Source organism: Rousettus aegyptiacus, unplaced genomic scaffold (genome assembly GCF_014176215.1).
Source record: "Rousettus aegyptiacus isolate mRouAeg1 unplaced genomic scaffold, mRouAeg1.p scaffold_m13_p_17, whole genome shotgun sequence".
Lineage (NCBI taxonomy): Eukaryota > Metazoa > Chordata > Mammalia > Chiroptera > Pteropodidae > Rousettus > Rousettus aegyptiacus.
Genome location: NW_023416292.1, coordinates 5,853,125 through 5,877,722, shown reverse-complemented (window position 1 = coordinate 5,877,722; position 24,598 = coordinate 5,853,125). Strand labels below are relative to the sequence as shown.

Below are 24,598 nucleotides of genomic sequence, written 5' to 3'. Positions count from 1 at the left end.
GACGGGGACTGTGGACCTTGGCTTGGCTTGGAGGCACGTGGAAGAGAGGATGAGTGTGGTTCCTGCGTTTGTGTCCCCAAAATGGGGGAGGAAAGGAACGGCCTTATGAGGTTCCACTACGATCTAAAAGTGGCATATTCCACCAGGACAGAGTTCGACTCGGACCCCCGAGGCTCACTGCCTCCCCACTCAGCAGGCTTACCTGGGCAGACTCGCCTTACACAGGGGCATTGCCCCAAGGGGCCTATGGGAGTAGAAATCTAGCTTCAACTCTCCTTGTCAAGTCACATGCTCAAGGCTGTAAACATCTATATAGAGGAGCGAGCTCCTCTACTAATCTGCCCCAAAAGACCACCTCATTCTAAATTGCACAAAGGCTTTCTAGGGATCAGCAGTAGCCACAGCTGTTCTCTGCATCATTCATGTAACTCTGTCTCCTTTATTCTCTTGAAAGTTTTATTAAAGGCAGGCATCATGCTTTATTCATATTTATTTCCTTTGCCCTACCTAATCCTTTTACTGTTTGGTCACACGTGGGATAGACCCCAAAACTGTTCTGAAAAACATAACTATTCTCTAAAGAAGCTTAGAGATCATCTGACCCAATACTTTTATTATTGGGCAGGGAAACTGAGGCTCAGAGAAGAAAAGTGACTTGTCTAAGCATAGAGACTAGGACAAGTCTCTTCTTGCTCTGACACCCAATTTGGCATCATTTTTCCTTAAGGAAGCAGCCACAGAACCCAGGGATGTAGGCTGAGAACAATCTTCGGGTCCAAGCTTGCTACAGAGTTCAGCCAGGGGCTAGTGCCTCCACTCTCTTCATTCCTAGATCTTAGTTGAGGTGTTAATGTTTGCCGAATGGATGGATGAGAACCGAATAAAGGAAGAATGACCCGGCCACTCAAAGGGACCCTTGCGTTGGCCTTACCCATATCTCTGTGCATCTTGCACAGCACACATAGGGGGCTGCTTGGGGCATCTTCCCAAACTATATACCCAAGTGAGCTAAGTTCTCCAAACCCTGGCAGACAAGTCGCTATGGAGGCAAGTCAATGGGTTCAAGGGCAAGGCTAGGGGTGTGGCTGCCCACAGCTTGTTCCAACCTGCAAATTGGCTACTCCTTCTCACTTTTCCTTTTGCCTTTGTTTCTATGAGCTCATAATACCCCTCCTTCTCTGTGCAGCTCGCCCTTCCTTTCCACCCACACTCCTTTGAGGCACTTGGTACTCACACCCCGGCTCCTGCTGGCTTCCCATGTACTCATTCATCTCTCTCCAGAGAGAAGGGCCCATGAAGAATTTATGGAATGTCCCCAGGAAGCCCTATCATGGTCCAGGCCCCATAGCTCTTTCAACACAGGAAGGAAAATAAAGAAAAACACTAGCCAAAGGTTTGGAGAAGGGAGGGAAGCAGGTTGTGTCAAAACTACTCACCCCTTCCCTGCCTGACCCGGCGTCTGTCAGACTGTCCAGCCCTCACCCACTGCGGCCCGTAGGAAGAGGATGTCCCTGGGTGGGGAGGTTGAGAGGAAGCGGAGACTCATGAGGAGTGCATGACTATGAGGTGCCATTTATCTGCTCCTATACCGTTCTCAGCTCAACACGGGGAGAACATCACAGATGAGGCCACGGCCTTAATAGTTGCATAGGCTAAGGGTCAGTGTATGACAGGTGATAAGGAGACAGGCAAAGATTCACCACAGGAATGGAAAAATTCCAGAGAAACCAGCTGCAATAGAGTGACCAATCTATAGAAGGCTTGATCAGGGAGGAAGATTACCAGGTTTTGCTTGAAGACTGAATGAGACAAATAAGTGGATGAAGTGGGGTATGAGAGAAGGGCATTCTAGACCTGTGTGCCACATCGAGAAGATGCAAAGCAAGGAGGGTCACACGTGCACAGGGGCTTGGAGGACCTGGCGCGGTAGAAGGTGGGGTGGCGCGCCATGAGGATCTGACCCTCAGAGGAGCAAGTGAGCAGGATCTTGGGATCTTCACTGACCACAAGGTTGACACGAGTCAGCCATGTGGCGCAGCTCTAGTGGAGTTCATTAGTCTTCACCACACTGATAGAAGGACAATTTCCAGGTCATGAGAAGTGGCGGCTCCACGGAGGAGACCACATTGTCAGAAGGCGTTAAGCCAACGAGAGTGTGAGGTAAACAAGAACTGGAAGGATGTGGGAGTCATGCTGTATGTTCTTCATACGTATTTTTTTAAAGGCTGTTAAGCCAAGAGGAGAAACGTAAAGGAGGAGACAGAACAGCTTTCTTCAGATACTATAGTATACTGAGCACTTAGGCGTCAGATGTTACTCTAAGAGCTCTCTATCTATGAACTCACTTCATCTTTCTATAACTCCATGAGGTAGATGCTATTATCCACCTCCATTTTATAGATGAGAAAACGGAGGCCAAGAAAGGTAAAGGTGTCCAAGGCCCCATAGCAAGGAGGTGGTGGAGCCAGGGTTTGAACCCTGATCGTCTGTCCAAGCTGTGAAAGACAAATTAGACTTATTTGCTGTGTCCCCAGAGGGCTGAATAAGACCATTGGGTAGGACCAACAGTAGATTAGCTTTCCACTTAATATAAGGAAGAAGTTGCTTGCACCAAAATTGTTCCATAATGGAAAGAATTGACTCAAGAGGGAGTGAGTCCCAGTCACTGGAAATATCCAGCGGAGATGCGATGATCATGGATCAGGGCTCTTGCAGTAACCACAAGACCTTTTCGATTCTGCAGGAGTGAGTGATGGGGATGGAGGGCAGGCCGTGGCAGAGCAGAGGAGCAGAGACAGGGAGGCCACGGCCTCTGGGTGTGGGCTTTGCAGTCATGGCTGGGTTCCGGCTTGCCCTTCGAGTGTGTTGGAAGCCCCTCGGGGTCAGGAGGAGGTGCTTGGCACAGGCGGGGCAAGGCTCAGCCAAGGTGATGAGGCCAGGCAGGCCTGTGACCGGAGCTAGAGGAGGGACAGCAGGGTGTCCTGGGCTGGGTTGACTGTGGTGATGTCCCTCCAGCTAAGAGCAGGCTGCGGGAGGCCAGAGAAGAGTTACCAAAGCAGATGGAGGGAGAACAGTGGCATTAGGAACTGCAAACTTATTTGATTCAGTTTCCCAGGTTGGACGGCAGGGTCCAGGAGGCCGGTCAAGTACAAGTTGTGGGGCACGGGAGGGAAGGGGCTGAGCTGAGAAAGCAGAAGCCCACAGGGCATGAGAGAAGGGACTCTCTCTCTCAAGGTTTGGGGCAAAGTCCCTCTGGTTTCTTCTCTCCATTTGCAGCTGCTGAAATGGCTGCCTCAGTCCTGGCTTGAGTCCCTGCAGGCCTCCTCCAGCCCTGAGGCCCCGAAGCCCTTACACAGCAATGGGGAGTGCTGGCTCTTCCCCTGTCCCCACTGGAAACCTCGCCTGCTGCTCAGCGGTTGGTGATGGGTCCTTCACCCTGTCCTTTCAAGCATTGTGAGCAGCGCCCTCCTCAGCCCCTCGTGGCAGGTCATTTTGCTCCGACGGCCTCTGGCAAGGGAGCACCTGCAAGTGTGTCCACTCCTCTCGAGATTCACAGATCCCGGAGGACAGGGACCCCCTTTTCCATATTTGCGTCGCCTATCCCACTGCCAGATCCAACATCTGTCATGCACTAAGAGCTCGTTAAATTCATCTCGAATTTATTGGGCACTTTCTCCATGCCAGACAGACACCTATTTGCACTGATGGGAGTAGATCAGATAGCAAGAGTGACCCCTGTTGATGTGGCTGGTTTGCAAAGGAAGGAAGTTATGACGTGTTGAGGGGGAGGAGGAGGCGGGAGGATTGGGGTGGCGGTGAGATGAGGAGTCAAGAAAACAAGAAAACTGCTGGTGGGTAACAGGAAGAGTTTGTTTTCTGGTGAATGGCATTTGGAAGAGGGTGGGGTGGTGCTCTCAGAAATGTTGGCGGAGGTGGAAGAAGGGGACAGCATTTATCCCCTGGCTCGGCGATCCCCAGGCTACCATGGACAACCATCTGCCTCACCTGGATCCTACAGCAGGGAGGTGGGCTCAAGGGCCCAGGTAACCACCGCGCCCCTCTGCCCCACCAGCCCTCTGTTTCTAGGACTCCTGGACACTTTTGCATATCCACAGAGACAGCCCTTTTCAAGTTCTGGGGAGGGCGCTGGCCCCTTTTGGCACCACCTTGTTTCCCATTAGCTAACAGCCGGCTGCTCAGATTCCTGAGGAAAATTCTTTTGGCCTTTCCCTCAGGGACATACCAAACCGGGTTCTCCAGTCCGCAGCCCACAGGAAGCCCTGACGTCCCAATTCTATTCTTCTCTTTGTAATCTCGCCAGCAATTTTCTAAGCAAAGCCAGGAAAACTGGGAGCTTCTTGCAGTAGCAGCTTAGGCGGTGGAAAGAATCCATCAAGAGCATGAAAGTATTAACTCTGCAGGCCCCGGGGTTATTGCTCAGTTATTTGGTAACATATTAGTTACAAGACACCTTTCTACGCGTGGTCCCTTCCATCTTCTGCAAAAACTTCAACGCAGTGTGGTGATCGCCCCCTGCATTTCTGCTCCGTTTTACAGATGTGCAAAACTGAACCATGGAGATATTAAATACCCTTCCCAAGGTTATATGACCCCAGCATTGGCAGTGTTGACACATTGGCGATATACTTCCTCTCAAAACACACAGAAGAGGCCCTAACCTGCGACTTGGCTCCCTCATGGGGTGGGGTTGTCTTGGCAGACAGATGGCTAAGTTGGATGAAATGCTGAGAAACATGCCTTTCCCTCTGTGCTCACCCCTCCGAACAATAGCCACTCATTTCTCTGAGTGGAAATGATTCACTCGTCTCAGTGTGAACCTTGGATCAAGGAAACAGCCAGAGCTGCGGGTCCAATGCCAGGAGGTATCGCAGCTCCCCTGGGACCTGTGACTGCTGATCTGATACCCTAACTCCCCAGGCATCTCAGCAGGGTTGGGGCTGGGGGAGCAGAGAAGAGACACCCACTCATCCTTCCCCGAAGCCTGCCTAGGAGAGGCTGGTGGTGGCTCCGAGCTCACCACCATGGCCCTAGGAATGAGTCTGGCTCCCCGCCCAGGCTCCTGCCGCCAAACTCACTGTTTGTTTTGTGGTTTTATAGGCCTCTTGGGTCTAAAGAACTGGTCTTCCGAAAGCTGGGAAAGGCAGCTTTTGGCTGGCACAGGGAAGGAGTCACATTTACAGTCTCCCCAACCCCTACCCCTGACCACCACAAACCCCTGCTTGACCATGGCAGGTGTAGACAGGGGGCGTGGGTTTCTATCCAGAGCTCCAGCTGACCTCAGGGGAGGAGGCCCTGATCTCCCAGAGCTGTGACGAAAGGGAGAAATGAAAGGTTCATTTATTTTTTGCATCTTTTGTGCAGCTCCTCACATGCTTCAAACTTGGACAATCCGCAGAGGAGGCATCAGGCTGTGTGCTCAGCAGTCTGCTTTACATCCGAGAGTGAGCTGCCTGGAGCTCAGGGCTTTATCACAGCACAGGTGAAACACAGGGAACTGTGTTTTGGGGACAGGGGTAGGGGAGGAGGGTGGAGCTCACAGAATCCAGGTGACCCAAATAGGTCGTGCAGAATTTCCAGGAGGGTAACGTTTCAGAGCCTTCCTCTTTAGGAAAACACAGACCACACCGATACACAGCCTTTAAGGCCACTGAGCCTTGCCTGCCTGTGGATATGGGGCAGAGACATATGCCTCAGGTTGGAAGGGGACCTCCAGAGACCAGCTGGTCCAGTCCTCTGCCTTCGGATAGGAACAGATTTGTATAATGGAGAGTATATGAGCTTACGGGATGCCACCCCATCTCTAACCTACTAGCTATGCGACCTCTGAGCTTCGGTTTGCTCAGGTGTAAAACGAGGACAATGATAACACCTGCCTCTTGAGATTGTAATGAAGATTAAATGAACTAATCCATCATTGAACAAAAACTTATCAAATACCTACTATGTGTCTTTTGCTGGGCATACAAGAATAGACAAAACTGTCAAAATTGCCGGCCCTAATGAAGATTTTTATATCTTAATGTGGGAAGACGGACAAATTTTCTAAAAAATAAGTAAGCACAGTGTGCTAAGTTTAGAAGATAATTAGTGCTAATGGAAATAATTAGAGCATAATGGAATAATTCGTGTAAAGAGTGATACCCAGCTTAAGCATATTTGCACTTAACTATTATAGTGACTTACCTTGTGAACCTCGAATTTTTCTTCTGTAGAGTGGGTCATAATGAATACTTTGCATGGTTATTATAAGGACTAAATAAAATCAGGCCCTTAGTCTAGTGCTTGGCACAAAAGTGCCTTCCATGATTATCCCTAACATCTTTGAGGCTTCCCTGCCAGCCCACTCTACTCTGGCTCCCTGGGGAAGAGGAGATGTCATAGTGACGTTCTCGCAAGGTCAGATGGAGTACGAGAATCATGCCCCCTGCCCCCAGCCCTGAGTCATGGGAAAAAAAATACTTAGAAGACTAGACCAGCTGAGCTGAACTAATCTAATCCTGGACGTTGGCACTGATGATGCATTAGTCACCAGTGAGAGCTTTCCTAGTTTCAAATCGCCAAACACGCACCGACCCTCCCCAGGGCGGGGCTGGGGAAGTGGCAGTTGGCTCTTGCAGCTTTGCAGAACTGACTAAAACAGGGCCATTCTCTGCCCTTCACATGCTCCCGAGCCGACCGTAAAGTCCTAGTGCTGCACAGCTCTGCCTCAAATTAACTGTGATCTTGGGGGACCTCAGAGCCCTCGGAGGTACCCTAATGCTACCTTGCGGGATTGCTATGCATGTGAGCTCTGGGGCACGTGAGGTACCTAATACAGAGCCGATGCATAGCAGGTACTTAATAAATGCCACCATTGCAGCCGTCACCACTTTCCCCACGAGCGTGACTCTCACTGGTATTGCTACTGCCCCTCCTATACTATTAACATGCTTTTCTTCCAAGAGCCCAGATTCCCTTGGTTGCTATTAGCTCATGGGTCCGTAACATTTTGAATGAACAGGAAGGGTTGGGATATTTCTCTGCTCTGTTGCACATGAAACTTGGAGAGATTATAGACTTACTCAGGGTCACAGGGTAAATCAAGAGAAAATGTGGGAATTGGAACCAGAGCTACAAATGTTTCAGGTGCAGATGGGCCTAGCATACATCTAGGTCACTTGTATAGTCCAAAGATGACAAAGCTAAACACCTGAAGCTACTTGAACTTCTCCTTCCTTCTTGTTATCGTGTGCTCTTCTGTCTTAGGGAAATAGGAACTGTGTGGAGATGCAGGTGGTGAAGGACATCCTGAGGTGCTATCTTGCAGAATCTCTTCCTGACATTCTGTTCATCTCCTGGTCTCAGCTTCTAGAAAGGTTTCTAGGATCCAAGATGGGGCAGAAGTTTAGGAGCGGGTGCCCCTGGGGTTGTCCCAGTCAGCCATCACTCTGTGATACCGCATTCTGGTTTTCTATTTCAAAGACTACTGCCACCACTGGGATGTCCCCACCTAACCTGGAAGGGGCAATAGCATCAACAGATTTAGTAACAAACTGGGGATTCTCTTGCTTCACTATTCAAGGCGAGCGGAGCGCAGTCCAGGGAGGAGGAGAGGTTGTGGAGTCGGGATGCCGCAGAGGGCTCAGCGTAGGCGGAGAGAAGGTGGACTCCATCATGCAAAGTCACGAACCATCCCCTGATTTTATAGCTACAAAAGACTTAAGAACATGGGTCCGGCCCCAGTTTGGGGGCCCTTCCCTCTGTATCAAATGGAAGAACGTTCCCTCTGCACAAAGCATCAAATCAACTGCCGCCTCTCCCTAGCATGTAAGCATTTCCTAAGCAGAACCTAAAATTGGTCTGAGGATCATTCTCCCCAGGGCAAGAGTCTAGCTGCGCCTCCCATTCCAGGCCTTGCTCCGTGTGACCAGCGTCCCCGAGTCCTCACTCCACACACTTCGAGATCTTACTGGGGCCTAGCAAGTAAGGAGGCCTTTTTCACCACAAAATTCTTACCTTCGGGCTGAGACGTTCTGACGAATCATAAGAACACTGAATTGGGAAACTCAAGCCTTGCATGTAGTGCTCTCCCTAGTCATGCCACTTTTTTTGTGGGGTCGGGGATGTCTGTTACAAATTAAGCACTTACTTTGTGCTAAGCCCTGAGCTAAGTGTTTTTTCAGTCAAGCCTCACGATATTCTTATAAGATGAGAATTAATATTATATCCTTTGTTTAGATGAGCAAACTGAGCCCATAGGTAACTTGCCAGAGTCACATTACTGCTAAGTGGAGAGCTGGGATTTGAATCCGAACCTTTCTGACTGCAGACCTGTGCTTTGTTAACCGCAGCTTTTAGCACTCTTTGGGCCTTCTCTAAGATTCTGCCTGTCCATCCATAACCTACCACCTGCCCTACGGAGAGCTCCCAGAAGATGCACGAGAGCAGAGGAGAAGGGCTAATACTTTACATTCTTTTGAGCAAAGATGTTCTTGAAACCTAGGATGTGCCAGCTGTCACCCCGGCACACGCTGCCTCGTGTCACTCACCTCAGGCCTCCTCCTCCCCAGCCCCACCGATCAGAGCCCAGGCCACAATGGATGGCGTGGCAGCCTTTTGTGCCACGCGGAGTCCCCAGCTGACTCCTCTTTCTCCAGGCATCATTGTGTGCCGTGAGCTTTCTGAAGGGGAGACAAAGGAATGTTGCTGACAAGGCCAAGAGCCGCTGTGTAAAGCGGGAGGCCCGGGCCCATCACCCGTGCATCCCTTGGAGCCCCAGGGCTCTTCTTTAAAGATGCTGTCTGGGATCTTTTGTGTGCCAGTCATACCCATTCAGAGCTGGCCAGGCAAAGGCTTCAGGGGGAGGAGGACACTGAGAAATGGAGTCATTTCCATCTGGCAAGATTGGAAGAGACGTTAATGCAATAGTTATAGTTAACAGCAAACCGCGTCTGGGGGGGCAGGGTCGGAATGCTTGTTCTCTGTTTATGGGGCTTATGCAATTCCATCAATATTGATGCCTGATGTCTTTGATTCTGACACTAATCATCGCTATGAATTAAATTTGCAGCCATATAATTAGGATTGCTATTAATAGGGCCCTGAGCTAAGCACTATGATGCGACATGTCTTTTTCTTGATAGAAAATGGCATCCTTGGAACTCTTGCTAATGGGGCACACCTGGGATTTGCCAAGAATGATATGAAAATTATACATTCTATATTTGTATTGGACCTTTACAGAAATACCGGCAAGCAAAGGTGAGGGTGGAGGGAAGGCTCTCTCCTGGCCAATGCCATGGGCAGCAATTAGGTATCTCTCACACTCTTGAAAGTCTCTAAGGAAGAAGATTGCCAGAGCCAGCATTCATTGCTCATGGTCAAGCCTCAGACAGCTCACAGTCAGGAAGGTCTTCTCAAAGTCTAACTTAATGCTAGTGAGCTTAGCCTAAGAGACTAGACTGGTGATTTCTTTCTTGGACTTTAATATGGCTGTGAGCCAACTAAGGGAAGAGGAATGTCTCTTCATGCCCTAAGCTTGGTTGGAAGGAGCTGAGCCAAACCTCTACCTGGAGCTCATTTCCAAGGACCCCCACCCAGAGAGCTCCCTAGGCCGCAGAGCATGGGCTAAGCTCACACAGAAAAGCACCCACTGCTGCACATGGGCATACGGTGGCAAAGGGTGAGCTCTCTTTCACAAAGGGCTGATTTTCCAAGTCAATTTGCAGTATATTTGTTTGCTGGGGAGCCCAGCCTTTTACTGTCATCAGACTCCCCCGGTTCATTGTTGGAGACTCTAGAAAGCCCGTTCACCCCCAGTCTGAGTAATCACGTGTCACCATGCACTTTTTTCACCATAACTCTTTTCCAACAATAGCCCATGTGGTAACCACCCCCCCCCCCCACACACACACACCAACACACACACTTTATCACTTGGAATAAGAACATGCAGTTGGCTTAAGGGACACATTCATCCCTGCTTTCTGACCTTCAGTCTAGAAACAGTTTTTCCTCCAAATCATCATTTATTGATTTCTTTTCTTCCACATATTTAAGTTATTGTGAGATGGCCATGGTTCGAGTTCAAGTCCTAACTCTACTGTTTGTTAAGGATGAGACTCTGGCTAAGTTACTTAACCTCTTGGAAACTCAGAGTTGAGGATTCTCATCTTTAAAGCAGGGAACTGATGTCTACTTCATAAGGCTTAGAATAAGGCTAAAGCAGTATCTGAATTGCTTATCCCAGTCTTCTGTACCTAATGAGACTCCCCACCCCACCGCTCTCTCTCCTCTCAGATACAGCGGACTGAGGGCTGGCTCTTGGGACCCATAGCATTCAGGGGAATGCCACTTTATTTTCCACCCATTCTCTGGGTCAGCACACAGAAAATTAACTTCTCCAAAACAATTGCTGAAGGGGCCCATGAATTCACAATGCCTTCGGGCGCTTTCTCACTGTACACGGAAAGGCCGAACAGGCTTCTCACCTGACCGAAGGCACCACAGTTTCTGCTGCTGCTCCTTACCTGCAAGTAGGCTAGCGTCTTGGGTGAACTGAATTCATCCTGAGTTCAGGGCCCAGAGCTCCGTTCTTCGGCGCTGAGCACTTCAGGGGTGTGGAGACAGGGCGGGTGCGTCCTAGCACCGCCCAGAATGGAGACTCTTATTATGCAGGATTTTTATTCACTCTGCATTTCACCCCGCACTGTACACTGTATGTTTACCCATTCTACGTAAGAGCGCACACTTCAGGGCAAATGTGCGTGCGGAGAGATGGCAGTTGGCCAGCAGCCAGCATTCACCTGAGAATGCAGGTTCCTTGCTATATAAAACCCGAGAAAACAATGTATGTGGTTTAGGTCTCAGGTACCTAAATTTTTCATTAATTTCCAAGCATTCTACTCTTTATACCTGTAGTTGAGTGAGATGAATATTCTCGTTGGGTTATTGTTGATGATGCTGCTGTTTTGGTTCCCACTAAGGAGAGAACATAATTTAGTCTGCTTAATGTCGAAAATTAGCTTGATGTTGGGCAAGTACATAGTTACTCATCCAAACACACATTCGACATAATTATTCTCACCCCTTTCTGTTCTCTTGTTACTTACAAGATCTTGGATGATGTAAACAAAACCCCCAAATTGATTCACCCCTGTAGGGCAATGTGACGCGCCCACCTCCCTGCACCTGAAGTCTTTCTGAGAGTCTAACTGCTGTGGAAGCTGTAAAACATTGAGCAGCTTCAGACTCAAACAGATTGGTGGGATCCCCAGAGGAATGGGCATAGTCAGAGAAATAGAGGGGAAAATATGCCCAAACCTTCCCCCACCATCACATCAGAGAAATAAAAAATCAGTCTCCTTGATGTCTCCCCAATATTTATGTCTGAGCTCAGAAGACACCCCTGGGCCGCTGCCAGTCTGTGTATTAGCATTAGTCCATTATGCTTTTTATGACGCATGTTACCCACTCCCCTTCCCCCAATGCAACATTTTACGACTGTCCTTTTCATTTCTGAAAAGAGCTTCACAGAATGGCAGATGCCTGTGTTTCTCCATTCTTTGGGGAGCTGTTTGTACACAGCCTGTCCCAGGCCATAAACAACGGGAGATAAACCACAGCCATAGGCAATAAATGCATCCAAGGCCAAGGAGGTACAAAGCATGAGGGGGCTGGGGTAGGCTTGGTGCCATCCGTATCAGCCTAGCGGCTGGTGGGTGTAGGGTAGGTGCTACCGACAGAAGGAGAGTCAAGGGACTGGTACAGAAGTGGATGCCACCCTTCCGGATTTCCCTGAAAGTGAGAGGGGAATCCTAGCATTCTTTCTTATGCCCAGTTCCTCCACTGAGGCCGCTTGTCCCTTAACTGCAGTCAGAACCAGTACACTTTCCAGTAAGGAGGGGATGGTTCCCTTTCACATTCTTTTCTCCTTCCATCTCATGTTGCTACATAGATCACTGTGTGCCACTCATCTCCCATGGATGCTTCTAGATTTTAGAGGAAGTTCCCGAAAATTTCGTTGCCTTCTTGCACCCCTTCTCCCTGTGAAACCCACCCTAACCTCTAACTCCTCCCTCTACAGTACTCTTCTCCTCCGTCATGCCCAAGGCCAAGCCTAACCAATCAATCGCTGCCATTTCTGGCTCATTAAAACTTCAGCCAGGGCTCTAGTGGCCATGATATTTATCTATTTCTGCTTTTAAGCGTTTAAGCCGCACCCACAAGCAAGTCACTTGTGCTACTGTAGGAGACAGCACCTGAGTCCACCTTTGCTCCAAAAAGGTACTCCTGGGAGGAGAAAACTAAATTCCGAATGAATAATGAATCTCTAGTGGAGATTCCAGATTCTTCCTACGTGTACAAACAGCAAATGGAAGCAGAGACTAGAGTAAAACTAGAGTGGGCGGGAGGTGCCGAAGGACAGCCAGCAAGGCCCTGGATGAGTGCACTGAAGAGTTTCCTTTCTCGTCAATCTCATCTCGGTGGCAGGACTTGCACAGAGGGCGGAGGTGATGTTCTTGTTCTCTCCTTGTTGGTTTTGGACTGCACTTCAAATGGATACATGTAGATAAAAGTGATATGCACTTAAAATGTCTATACACATCAGACTGCTGGAGACAGTAGTATGATACTGTCTGTCTGTTGTTGTTGTTGTTGTTTTGCAGTAAGCTGCTAAATTACTTCTTAGGCACTGGGCTTTAATCTCATAAACCTGCTGTGGGTCCCAGGCACCAGCAGCCTGAATGCAACATAAAACGTATGTAGCACAGAGCACTCAGGTGACCCTGGTAGTGATCGGTCATTTCCACTCAGTCTTTTCCCCCAGATCAGCTCTTTAACAGCAGGTAAAACCTTCTTGTTTTCTTGTCACTGTGAACTTGGAAGCTGATGTGCATCTCGTAGACAAAGGCCCCAACCTGAGCACAAACAGCCAAGGGAGTATGGCCAGGGCTGCTCCTAGAGTCTCTTTCCTAGACAGGGGTGCAAATGACTCAGGGCCGCTGGATGTCACTGGTGTTTTCCAGAGCTAAGAGCCCTAAGCTATAAGGACTCCTACCGCCCTCAGGATTTATCAATGGATGACCCTCAACAAATCATTTTATATCTTGGGCCTCAACTTGACCCTTTTAAGACGAAAGTGATCTTCATTATCCTCCCTGGTTCCCGGTCCAGAAGGCAATTCGATGGGTATAAAAGCCCAGTAAGTCTTTGAAAGCCGAGGTAATGATAATACACTTAAACTTGTCTAGTGGTTTGAGGTTTATAAAGAGCTTTTATGTATATGTTGCCCATTTTGAGCTCATCTAGTGATTTTGATAAGCGCATGGGCTGATCTTATGAATGAAGAAACTGGCCCAGAGGGGTCAAGTGATTTGTCCAGCATCACTGAGGAATGACACTGCGATTGAAACCTGGATGCCCACCCTATGTCCGTTCTAATCCTAGCCTAGATGTGAGCTCACTAGATTTAAGCTAGTGTGGAAACTGAGGCGCGAAATATCTCTGACACCCAGGCCCCCTAGGGCTGGCCGCGTGGGAGCAATGTCAGTACCAATGTCCTAATGATAGAAATTCAAGCACCAGCATGTCGGGCTTTCCAAACCCAGGCCTCTGCTGTCTTCTTTGAGCAAATGAAGCGATGTCGGGACCATCTGGGTTTCGTCATTTACTGTGCTGCGCTCACCAACATCTTGGATCTCCCCCTTGCAACGTCAGAGGGGCAGGGAAATGCAGTAAGAGAATATGGCAGAAGTCGCGGGCACAGGATTTTTAACCTGTGTTTCAGGATTCAGGGGATCCATGATCTAGCAAAGAAAAATGTTCGTATGTCTATAATGTTTGTATAGAGAGCCCCATACTTTCATCCCATTCCCAAATCTGTCTATGAGCCTGAAATGTTATGACCCTTTGCTCAGTGGTTTTTAGACCGTGTTCTTTGAGCTCTAGGGTGACCGCTCCAATTCCCCAATTACATATATGAGGGTTATGGGTATGATTTTTTGTTATTAAAAAAAAAAAAGATTTAAATGAAGGATGATGAAATGATGCGGAGCCTGCCAATCATCATGTGGCATGTACCGCCTGTAACGGGCACACATACTGCATAATCACGACCCACACACACGAACTCCCACCCGTAGACCTGGTGTCAGCAGAACAAGGCGAGGCTGAAAGAACCCAGATCAGGGCCAAGAGGCGAGCCAGAGGGCTGAGGTGAGGTGAGAACAGAGCAGCTCGTGGGAGGAGTGGGTTGTTGAAGACCATACTGGCGAGAGACAGAATATAAGTCCCAGTCTTGGCTGCAAAGCCAAATCAGACAGCCCAGGCTGGGAGAGGAGGCCAAATAGGCAGCTCTGAGTGACTGTCCCGAGAGGCAGGCCAGGCGAGAAGGTAGGAGTCCTGTCAGCTGGGTGGGCCCTTACTCGCTCAAGAAGCCTGGGCAAGGGGTGCACACGAAGAGAGAAAAAATTGCCCCATGGAACCTAAATGCGTCTCCATGCTCCTCTCCTCGAGAGCATTCATTCAGACTAGAAATACTTTTCCCTTCCCCTCGTGCAGCTGTCACTTTCTCATCGTCAAGATGCTGTGGCATCACCTCCTCCAGGAAGCCCCCTTTATGTGCTTCATGACACCCCATTACATGGCGATCAGAGCAGAAGAGCACAGTGGATCAGAAGAGCCAGGCCCGAGAGCCGAGGTGTCCTGGGCCCCATTCCTGATACTGTCCCTTAGTGTCTGGGTGATATAGTAAGAGTCTCACCACCTCTCTGTGCCTGTTTTCTCATGTGCAAACTGGAAATACTAGTTTCTGCCTCACGGGTTTGTTTTGAAGGACACGTTAAATGAGTTAATACGTGTCGAGCACATAGATCAATTTCCAAAATAGGATAAGTTCTCAGTAAACGTTGCCTGTGATTATTATATGTATTATATTTTCCCTTTTTCCTGTCTCTCAGTACATAGCAATTTTAGGATAAGACTTTTGTGCCTATCATACCAATGATTCAATAAATGCTTGAAAAGAAAGGAAAGGGGGACATCGGGGTGAGAGGGATAAGAAATCCTAGGACAGGAGCCATCTCTCTGGCCCAACTACAAGGCATCTCCCTGACATGAGTCAAAGGGACTTGCAGGTGTGCACTATGCCTCCAAGTGTGGTAGGATTTCAGGGGTTCCACCCAATGTCTCTGGCAGGCCATGGGCAACGAAGGAGGCTTTTCGGGGGAGTGTGCATGATTCAAGCAATCAGCCTCATACACTGAAATTCAAGCCATCATTGCTGCAGGAAAGTCCCTTTGGGAGTGCCCTTTCCCAGAGGGAAGAATTCCTTCAGCCTCAGTCAGCTCCCAGCCTTACTCACCAGTCAGTGTTCCATCTGCAGATCCCAGCAGATGCCAGGTCTATACCTAAAGACGGCTGGCAACAGAAACACCAGGGGGAGCTGGGCGATGTCCTTTCTGGTCCCCTCTGATTCCATCAGCCTCCTGGAGTCCAAAACCACCACCCTCCCACCTCCAAGAGTCTGAAGATGCAGAACCACACCCATCATTAGTATATGCATTCATACTTTCACTCACTCATTAAAAATGCCTACTATGTGCTTTCAAATAAATATATTACTTGTTGCTAATATTGCCATTCATTGCATTAAGCAAGTACTTCTCAACAGGGGCCATTCTGTGGCCATTTGGCAATGACTGGAGACATTTTTGATTGTTAAGTCTGGAACAGGAGGTGCTATTGGCAGCTAGTGGATAGAGACCAGGCATGTTGTGAAACATCCCACAATACATGGAACAGCCACCACCAACAAAAAATTGCTCTGCCCGAAATGTCAGTAGTACTGAGGTTGAGAAACCAATCAAAGTGGGAAACATTTATTGAGCATCAACTCTGTGCCAATCGCCATGCTAAGCACTTTACTTCATGTAGTCCTCATAACAGCCTTGCAACACAGGTATTATGACTATTTATCTTTCCAGATGAGAAAACCAAGGATCAGGGAGGTTGAGTTATTTTCCCATTCATTCATGTGATATGTATTTATTGGACAACCCGGTAGGCCGTAGACTGAAAGAGCAAACCCAACTCTGCTGGCCTCGAAAGTCTGTTCCCCTCCACTGTGCCATGCTAGCTCTCCGCACCAGGTCAGGAAAGAGAAAGCATGAAACAGGTAAGTGAGGGAGAAGCATAAGTTTTGGGAGGAGGAGAGTATAGTTGATAAATGCCACTGGGTATGAAAAGAGATATTGCTTTTCCTTTCCTGCCTCCTTCTTTACTTCCCCCACACATGCTCACATACTCACAGAACACACGTAGGCAATTGAACAAAATCCTTGAGGCCCCAGTTTGCTTTCAGGTTTATTTTGGTGTGGGTGGTGATTTTAGCTTGAGATTGCACTCTCCTTTCCTCCTCCCAAAATGTTTCTCATCCTACAAACACAGCAAACCTTTTGGCCGGGAGGGGGGTGGAGATATTTTTCCAGCTCTGAAGTGTCTTGATAAAGATCTGCTCTCAACCAGCCTCCAGCTTTTCCTTGGGCTGATTTAGTGGTACTGTAGGAGGTGTGGTATTTTATTTGCAGTTCCTGACTGGTGGGCTGTTTGGACAGGGGCAGCATGTGTAATGGGAAGAATGTGGACTTTGGAATTAGACCATCTTGGTTCAAATCTTATCTTTGCCACCTACTAGGTAAATGGTACTGGGAAAATTAGTTAACCTTATTGAGCTTTGGTTTCTTCATCTGTGAAATGAGAATGATGATAAGCTACCTTGCAGGGTGCTTTGGAAATTAAAAGACGTCAGGTATGTTCATCTTTTAGCATGGTTGCTCGGCAGAGTGAGGACTCAAGAAATGCTAGCCAGTGTGTGCACCCTCCTGCCCCAGGTGGACTTCTTCCAGGGTCTCAAACAGATGGGGAAGTGTAGTCAGCACACCCTCCTGGCGAGTCTGCTAAGCCTTGCTTCCCCACCTGCCCGGGGTCCCTGCACGTGGATCAGCCCCGGCCCCTGCATCAGCCACAAGATTGCCATCTTGCCCTGTCTGTGGTGAGTCAGGTGACTTGGACCACAGCTGCCACCACCTCCCCTGGCATAATCGTGTTAGAGTCATATGTATTTACCCCTCAGACCTAAAGAATGGCACAGGAGAGCTAAGGTGCTGCACCATTGGATGTTTAAAAAAGGCATGCTGAAATCATTTAAGGCTCCAAGGCTGGGAAGGATTCTCAAAACGTCCCAAGATTGTCCTTCCTATTGCCTTTTTGCCCTTCTCGTGCTTGTCACAATAAGAGTGTTTTTTCCGAATGGCTGGAGACAGAAGTGAAACCCTTTCATTGAAAGCCTAGTGCACTTGACCTTTTGTCACCCTAATGTAGCTCCCCCCACCCCCACTCGGGCACGCCACACTCACCCAGCCGGGGCAGAAGGCCATGAGCACTGCCCTAGAACCCTCTGAAAGGAGCGACCTTATCTCTCTGCTGCCTTATCTTTTGTGACCTTCTGAACTTCAGGTTCAGGAATATTCCACTTTATGAATTACAATTTGCAACGTTTACATTTCTCATCTCACATAGTTCTGATAGCAGTTCTCAGGAGGGTATTCTTTTCTCCATTGTGAAGATGGTGTGAACAGAAACCCCATTAGGCTATTCAGTCAGTAGGTCCTGGAGCCCAGACGTAAACCCTAGTTTTGTAGCTCAAAGTCCACAGACGCCGTGATGCCTTGACACCCTTACTGTGTCCTTCCTTATATCCTACCTCAAGGAGCCATTCAAACAGTATTCTTGGAACCTCTGTTATGTATAAACACTGAGTTATGGGACTTGAGAGATGTAAAGGAAAAGACAAGGGCCTTTTTCCTCGGGTGCCTACCTGGGATGTGTTGCCTCCTCCTCATTTCGCCTGAAGACAGGATATGTGCGCCCTCTCACAGAGGTCCTGGCTGTGCCGCGCGGGAAAGAAGCCCGCAATTCAAGTGGCCTGGGCTCCAGCCCCAGCTCCACAGCCTTGACCTTGGGGAAGTCACCCTGTTCCCTTATCTCTAAATTAGAGACATTGATAATTCTGGTTCCTACTTCACAGGATTAAGGGGCACGTTTGGTAAGAATGTGGTGAAAGCATTTGGAAAGCAAATGAAGGGGTCAGGGCTCTCCTTCGCTCCCTTCCCCTCCCCATCTCATTAGCAGCCCCAGACACTCAGTAGACATTGCTATTGCTAATCACCATTGTCCTCTGACCGTGTGTCCTGTACGAAGACAATTACAGCTTCATGCTTTAACCGCTGCCCAAAACTTCTGCCCTCCTCCCATCAATTACAGGTGCTACCTATATGGTGGTAGGTAAAATACAACCTCCTCCCCTCTCCCCTCAATCAAGAAAAAATAAGCATAGAATGAGCAAGAGCCGAGGGAGAGGCCCTGACCTCTGCAGGGCAACTCCCAGGAGAACTGAGACTTAGCAATGCCCTGCAGGTAGGCAGGAGGTGGGGGCGGGGGGTAGGGAATACAAAACGCTGGGAACTTTCATAAGATCTTGGTCATTGTCCCAACAGAAAGTGGAGCAAGCACAGTTCAGGGAGGGCAAGTACTCTGAGGACATCCTCCCGCAGTTCTGGCTTCCTTGGTCTCTCCAGAGGAGAATTTTGACTTGAGAGGTTTTCCGGTTTCCCTCCGCCAGGTCAGTTGTAGGGAACTGAGCCAAAACCACGGAGCAGAAAAAAATGCAGATTCCGAGTGTTCCCCAGGGCCGCATTCGTTGTGAAGGCTGTGCCACTACTGCCCCGTGCCCCGCCTAATCCAGCCTCCCACGGTCTCCTTCACACACTACAGAACTGAGATCAACCAGGTAACAAAAAACATCTTTCTCTTGCTGGTCGGTGACATGCCCCTGCCAGTCTGGGAGCCATTACCTTTTCCAGATGTGGAATAATTGCAGGGCCGATCACCCCTAGGTCTGCTGCAATCCCTCTGCAAGGGACCATGGGTCCTTTTTTTTTTAATCCTCATGACAGTCACTGATGATAAAGAGGAAAGTGGGAGATGCTGAGTAGAGGAACTAAGATATTTGCCCAAAGACACAATGAGCCGCTCTTATTTCCAGCTCGACATTCTTAGGTCCGCAAAACACTGAAATATAGATCTTATTCCTCCCCCTGACTTCCTACAGGAAGAATTTTGTACAAAATAACACTGCAATTCCCAGAGCAGCGCTCCATTCCTTAGCTACCTCTCTGCAGATGTGGGGCCACCGACCCCTCCCCCCACCCCATTTTCTTCCTCACTGCCTCCTGCCTCCAAGCCTACCTTCCTGAAATACTTTCTTGACACTGTCATTAAACAGCTGCCAACAACACCTGCTGGCGTTTCGGATATAAGGATAACAACTCAACTTTAAAAAGAAAGAATGCCAAACATGAAAGACTACTGGAGGTGTATAGTTGTAAGGTTGGGGTTTTTGAGTTTTTTTTGCTTTTTGCTTTTTTGCCAAATTATATTTTTTGCCAAATTATAATTTTGCCAAATTATATTTCTCTGTTGATTCTCTTATCCCTTTGCATTTCCCGCTCTCTGCTTAGAAATCCCCAATTACAGCCCCTACTTTGAAAATCAAGAAAAGAAAACCTGTTTGGGGTTGCTCATTGGTGTCAACCTGTGGTTAGGATCTTAGTACTGCAAAGACAACTCACAAGAGCTGTCTCTGCCCACCCAACCTTTTAACAGTGGAGGGGGCGAAGAGATGGACTAGCCAGTCTTCCCCTCCTCTCTTCCTGGGCCTCCTTCCAAGGAGTGCCGATGCAGGGTGATGAAGATAGAGTTCTGTGCCTAATGATAACTTCCTCAGACAGTCATTACCTGGGTGGCTTTTCTGGCTCTTGCTAGTACCATGAGGTTTCTCCTATTTATCCAAGGAACCATTAGAAGGAGCACAGCCACATCTTTGCTTATTTCCAGAGTTGTTGCCAAGCCTTGAAAGATGCCCACTCTGGGCCTCCCATACTGCGCACAGAGCCCTAACCCAGTGGAAAACCACCCTCACGCTGCCCGTCAGTGCCGTGGGACGCCACTGCCGGCTCACTGCCGGCTCATTGCCTCCTGCGGCCAGCTGCAGCTCAGATGCAAAGTCTTTTTTTTTTTTTTTTTTTTTTTTACATGCTAGGCCAAAAGCAGTGGCTTTTTTTTTTTTTTTCCTTTTTTCTTAGAAACAGAGGACAACTTCAGGAAACCAAGTTGTATTTTGTGGTTACCAGGGGCTTGGGGGCTGGTGAGGTCTGGAGCAGTTGGCTTCCTGGAAGCAGGGTTCAAGTGAGCTTTGCGAAGGTCAACCCGAAACTGCATTTGTGGGAACGACCAAACTGATGACTTTGCTGGTTTTCTATTGTGTCATGGAAAAGACTTCTAGGGAATTTTTGCCAAGTCTTTAGAAGGAAAGATATATATAGCTGAAGATGTGTATATTTATAGAGAGAGATATGGATATATTTATGCCAGTCATGCCACTTAGCTCTGCAGGGATGGAGAGGGAAGCCTCTGGACGGAGCCTGAGCACCAGGAGCTCCCTGCGGCTCTTCCAGGCCCTTGGGAGAAAGAAGTGGCCTCATGGTAGGTACGGGGATCCTTGGCAATCCCCCTCGGCCCCACCTCCTGGCTTGAGAGGGCTCCCTCATGGAGGCCATGTCTCTCGGCCCAGTTTTCCTTTGAACTACTCGGGCAGGTCCCTGCAGTCTGGAGGGCACCTTGGAAGGAAATCTTTCTGCGGGTCTGTGGTCCCTGAGTAACCTAATCTTTAGAGCAAAGTGTGAGAGGCAAGTCCATATGGGAAAGTGCTGGGCCTGCCGAGGGGCAGGCGGGAGGCCTGGGAGCCCGCCTCCCGGAGAAGGGAAAGAATGCCTCTGAATTAATTTGTTCTCCACCTGTGGGAACAAAGCTTAATTGGACTGTTGGCCTTGGAGGGGCTCCCACCCTGGTTTAGAGGCACTGGGAGGCTCTTCTCTTAGCTGGGACCATCTGCTGGCCCCTTTGGAGCCTGGAAGAACAGTCGAGGCTTACTGAGAAACTGGGCTAAAGGTTCTTTCCAGAAATCTCTCTGGAACTACATGGTGTATGTGATGTGTGTTTATGTGTGGTGCGTGCTTGTATTTATGCGTGTATGTGTGGTGTGCGGGTGCATGCATATGTGCGTGATATGTATGTGGCATGTGTACATATGTGTGTACCTGTGCATGTTTGCATGCATGTGTGGGGGTGGGGTGTATGGTATGTATGTTTGTGTGTGTTTGTGTGGTGCGTGCGTGCGCATGTATGCTCTCTGACCTCTCCATCCGGGGACCTCCCGGAGTGAGTAAAGCAGCCAGGCCCGTGAATGCCTGGGGTGGGGAGGCTTAGCTAGGCGTGCTCAGTATCTGGCTTGGCATCTCTCATTCCAGCTCCATCGTGTCAACAATTTTCAAAACTGACTGAAGCATAACAGCTTGCCTCATCCCCCACCTGGGTCCCGGTCCCCATTCCCGCCTCCGCCCGCCCCCGTGGAGGCCAGGGGGTGCCATGAGTAAGTCAGCTAATGACACTACGCCCGCCTTATCTAGGACTGCCCTGGTATACCTTCCTGGACGTTTCTGAACCGTGGGGTGGAGTGAGGAGGCAGTATAGTATTGCGAAACCCGTTCGGCTACAGTTACCGCCTGAATTCTTTCTCTGCCACAGACAGCCACCCCTCCTCCCCAGGCAAATTGAATCGCTCGGGACTAGCAAAGGGATTCCAGGTCTAAAGAAAGCATACAGGTTGCCAAAATGAACATAATTGTTCTGACATTCTTACATCTCCCTTCCCTCCTCCCCGTATCACCCACTCCACGCCCATCATTGGGGCCAGTCGTTCCCTCTGAAGAAATCAAGACTGAACGTTAGACTCAAGTTAGAACTTTCTAGAACAGCACTGTCCAAAATAACTTTCTGTGGTGATGGGAACTTTTTCTATCTCTGTTATCCAATACAGTAGTGGCTAGTGGCTATTGAGAGATTGAAATGTGCTAGTCGCCTGAGGATCTGAATTTCTAATTTTATTTAATATAAATTGAAGTAGGTACGTGTGGCTAGTGGCTACTGTACTGGATGGTGCAGTTCTAGAACATGAGATGGGGATGACTTGGAAGGCTAAGACGCTCTTAAAGCCCAAGGTGTGGCCTGCATCTCTCAGTCCCAGCTGAAAAGGGGCAGTTTCCTAAGATGCCCCAATGAAGTTTATTTTCCATCCGTCCCAGAGTGAGCCGAATTCCCAATTAAAGCGCCAGGTAGACCTCTTTCTATAATCTGTTCCCCAGAAAAAGAAGCTGAGGGACAGAGTAAGCAGGATGGGGTGCAGCCCTCCCTGCAGAAGCACCCTGGCCCTGGCCCTGGCCCGCTCCCCACCCTCAGCCTGGGGTCCCAGGAGAGAGCAGGGCCGGGGCCGCCGTGCACGGCGCCGCAGCTGCAGACATCTGCTCTCTCTCCGTCTCTGCCCCTTCGTCTCTTTTCTGTCAGCACCAGCTCGTGGCCGCTGATGGTCAGCAGAGGCAGAGAGGCCCTGCATACCTCTCTTCCAGCTCTCTCGGCCCCCCTGTCCCCTGCTGAGGAAGCTTAGGAGGGAAAGAGGAAAAGAGAGACAGGGAGGCAGAGTGAAGGTGAAATGAAATGTTAGTGGCATTCAAGAAAGTGACTTCATAGGGCTCTCACTGCCCTCCCTCCGGATTCTGGAGGAGCCTTGTCTGGTTTATAAGCCACTGGTGGCTTTTCCCCTGTCTGAGTGCTCAGACCCTGGTGCCCTCTCCCCGCCCACCTCCCTCCGTGCACACAGGAATACATGTGCCTCTCCCCACCACGGTGGGTCCATCTGTGACCTTTATTCTTCTGACCTCGCCCCTGGAGCGGGGGGGGGGGGAGCCCCAGAAGAGCTTCCACTCCCTATCCCAGACAATATATTCCACCGTCCTCCCTGGCTTCAGCCTTCCCGGTTCCTCCAGGGACACAGGAGGAAGGAACGAAGGATATTGGCAGCTATGCTGGATTCCACATGTGGAGAAAGTGCCGCCCTGCTCACCCCCACCACCACCACCACCTCAAGGAGGAAAGTGCTCCTTCTTCTAATCCTGGCCCCTTGGCCTCTGCTGGGTCCCCAGCCAGGGAGGCCGAGGAGGTGACCTGCCTGTGAAGTTGTGTTAACTCACCAGGCTGCCCAGCAGCCAGATTCTCCTCAGAGAGAGGCTGAGCTGCCCCTCCCAGGCTAGGGGAGAACCCGAGAGAACTGGATGCAAAGCCCTCCTCCCCTGTGCTCAGCTGTAAGGTGGCTCCAAGGCCCTTTCCTTTCTCTTACTGCAGAGGCCAGCAGGAGAGTCCTCTTTCGGCTGCAACCAGCAGAAAAGGCAGTTTTCCCATCTGCAAAATGAGATTGCATCGTGATGCCTTTCTACGGCTCATATTCCACGAGTGTATGCAGTGTAACACTCACGTGGCCCAGCAAGGCTCTTTTGGTAGCTATGGAATTGCAGGAAAATCCTCCTGAGGTTTCTTTGGTGGTTCCGGTTTCAAGGAAGAGAGGCGAGCTAGACCCTTGTCTCCCTGAGTCTGCATCATGCACGGCCTCTCACGTTGCGCGTGCTTTGGAGCTGAACTGAGCTGAGCACTGAGCCGGACTGACCAGGCCATGGTGGAGAGAGAGGACAGATATGAAGTAAATTAGCTTGTGTTTGTGTAGCAGCTTGAGTAGGGAGGAGTTCAAGTGTGATCACAGAAAGAACTTCCTAAAGCAGCTGAGTTCCTGGAGAAACGTACTGTGTCCTTTCCTAAAAAAATGTCCCAGTAAGAGTTGGAGAGGTACATTTGTGTCTTGAAAGTTAGTTTTCAAGGCATGATTGAAAAACGTGCGTTCTCTTATCTATCTATGTTCACCACCACTTCCCACCCCCAGGCCCGATCCCTCCCTTCCTGGGCCCACGGGGGTTGCGGGTCTGGTCTGCAGATGGTGGGAAGACAGACGTGGACTCCGGGAGGAGGGGTCGTGCCAGAGAGCAGGGGCGGAATCCCCCCAGCCCCTCGCTGACTTCTGACCTCTGCACCTTTCTTGCTAGTGATCCCTAAATTACTGAGCTGTCTAACCCTCTCTAGGGAGGGAGGAGGCAATCAGAGCTGACGGGAGGTGGAGCGGAGAAAGGATGAGGTGGAGGTCAGGGGTCTTTTCACAGTATGTTTTGGCAGAGGAGGCCTGTGGAGCAGCCAGTGGGATCAGACTTTCATCCTTCCAGAACTTCCTTAACACAGAAGGCCAAAGCTGTCACTTGAGCGGTGATTTGGAGCATGTGCTCTGGGGAACGGGGACTCACCCCTCAGGGTTTGGCTACCTGGGGGAAGAATTGGATAACGCCTCCATTCCTTGAGAGGCTGGCTGGCCTAGGTGAGCATGCAGGTGGGTGGGAGGGTCCTCAGAGCCTCAGCCAGGCTGGGTACCCCTCGACAGCACCATGCTGCTCCAGAGAATCGCCCATGCAAAGCTGTCTCCTTGAAAGGAGAGAGGCTGCAGGCTCACAGCCTGGAGGCTAGAGTTTTCTTACTGAGTGAGTGCTGG

At 49.6% G+C, this 24,598-nt stretch overlaps 1 protein-coding gene across 5 annotated transcripts in view; it reads left to right on the top strand.

The window, feature by feature from the left end:
* Positions 1–24,598, top strand: part of PLXNA2 (plexin A2) — a 197,723-nt gene that overhangs the window by 31,279 nt on the left and 141,846 nt on the right. Inside the window, exon 4 of one of the 5 annotated variants that reach the window (XM_016150261.2) lies at positions 6–10,144. The exons of the other annotated variants lie outside the window; for them this stretch is intronic. Within the exon in view, the coding sequence (XP_016005747.1) occupies positions 6–53 (48 nt within the window). The 3' untranslated portion in view covers positions 54–10,144. Of the gene's footprint in view, positions 1–5; positions 10,145–24,598 lie in introns of those variants that run through there. 5 annotated transcript variants of the gene reach the window in all.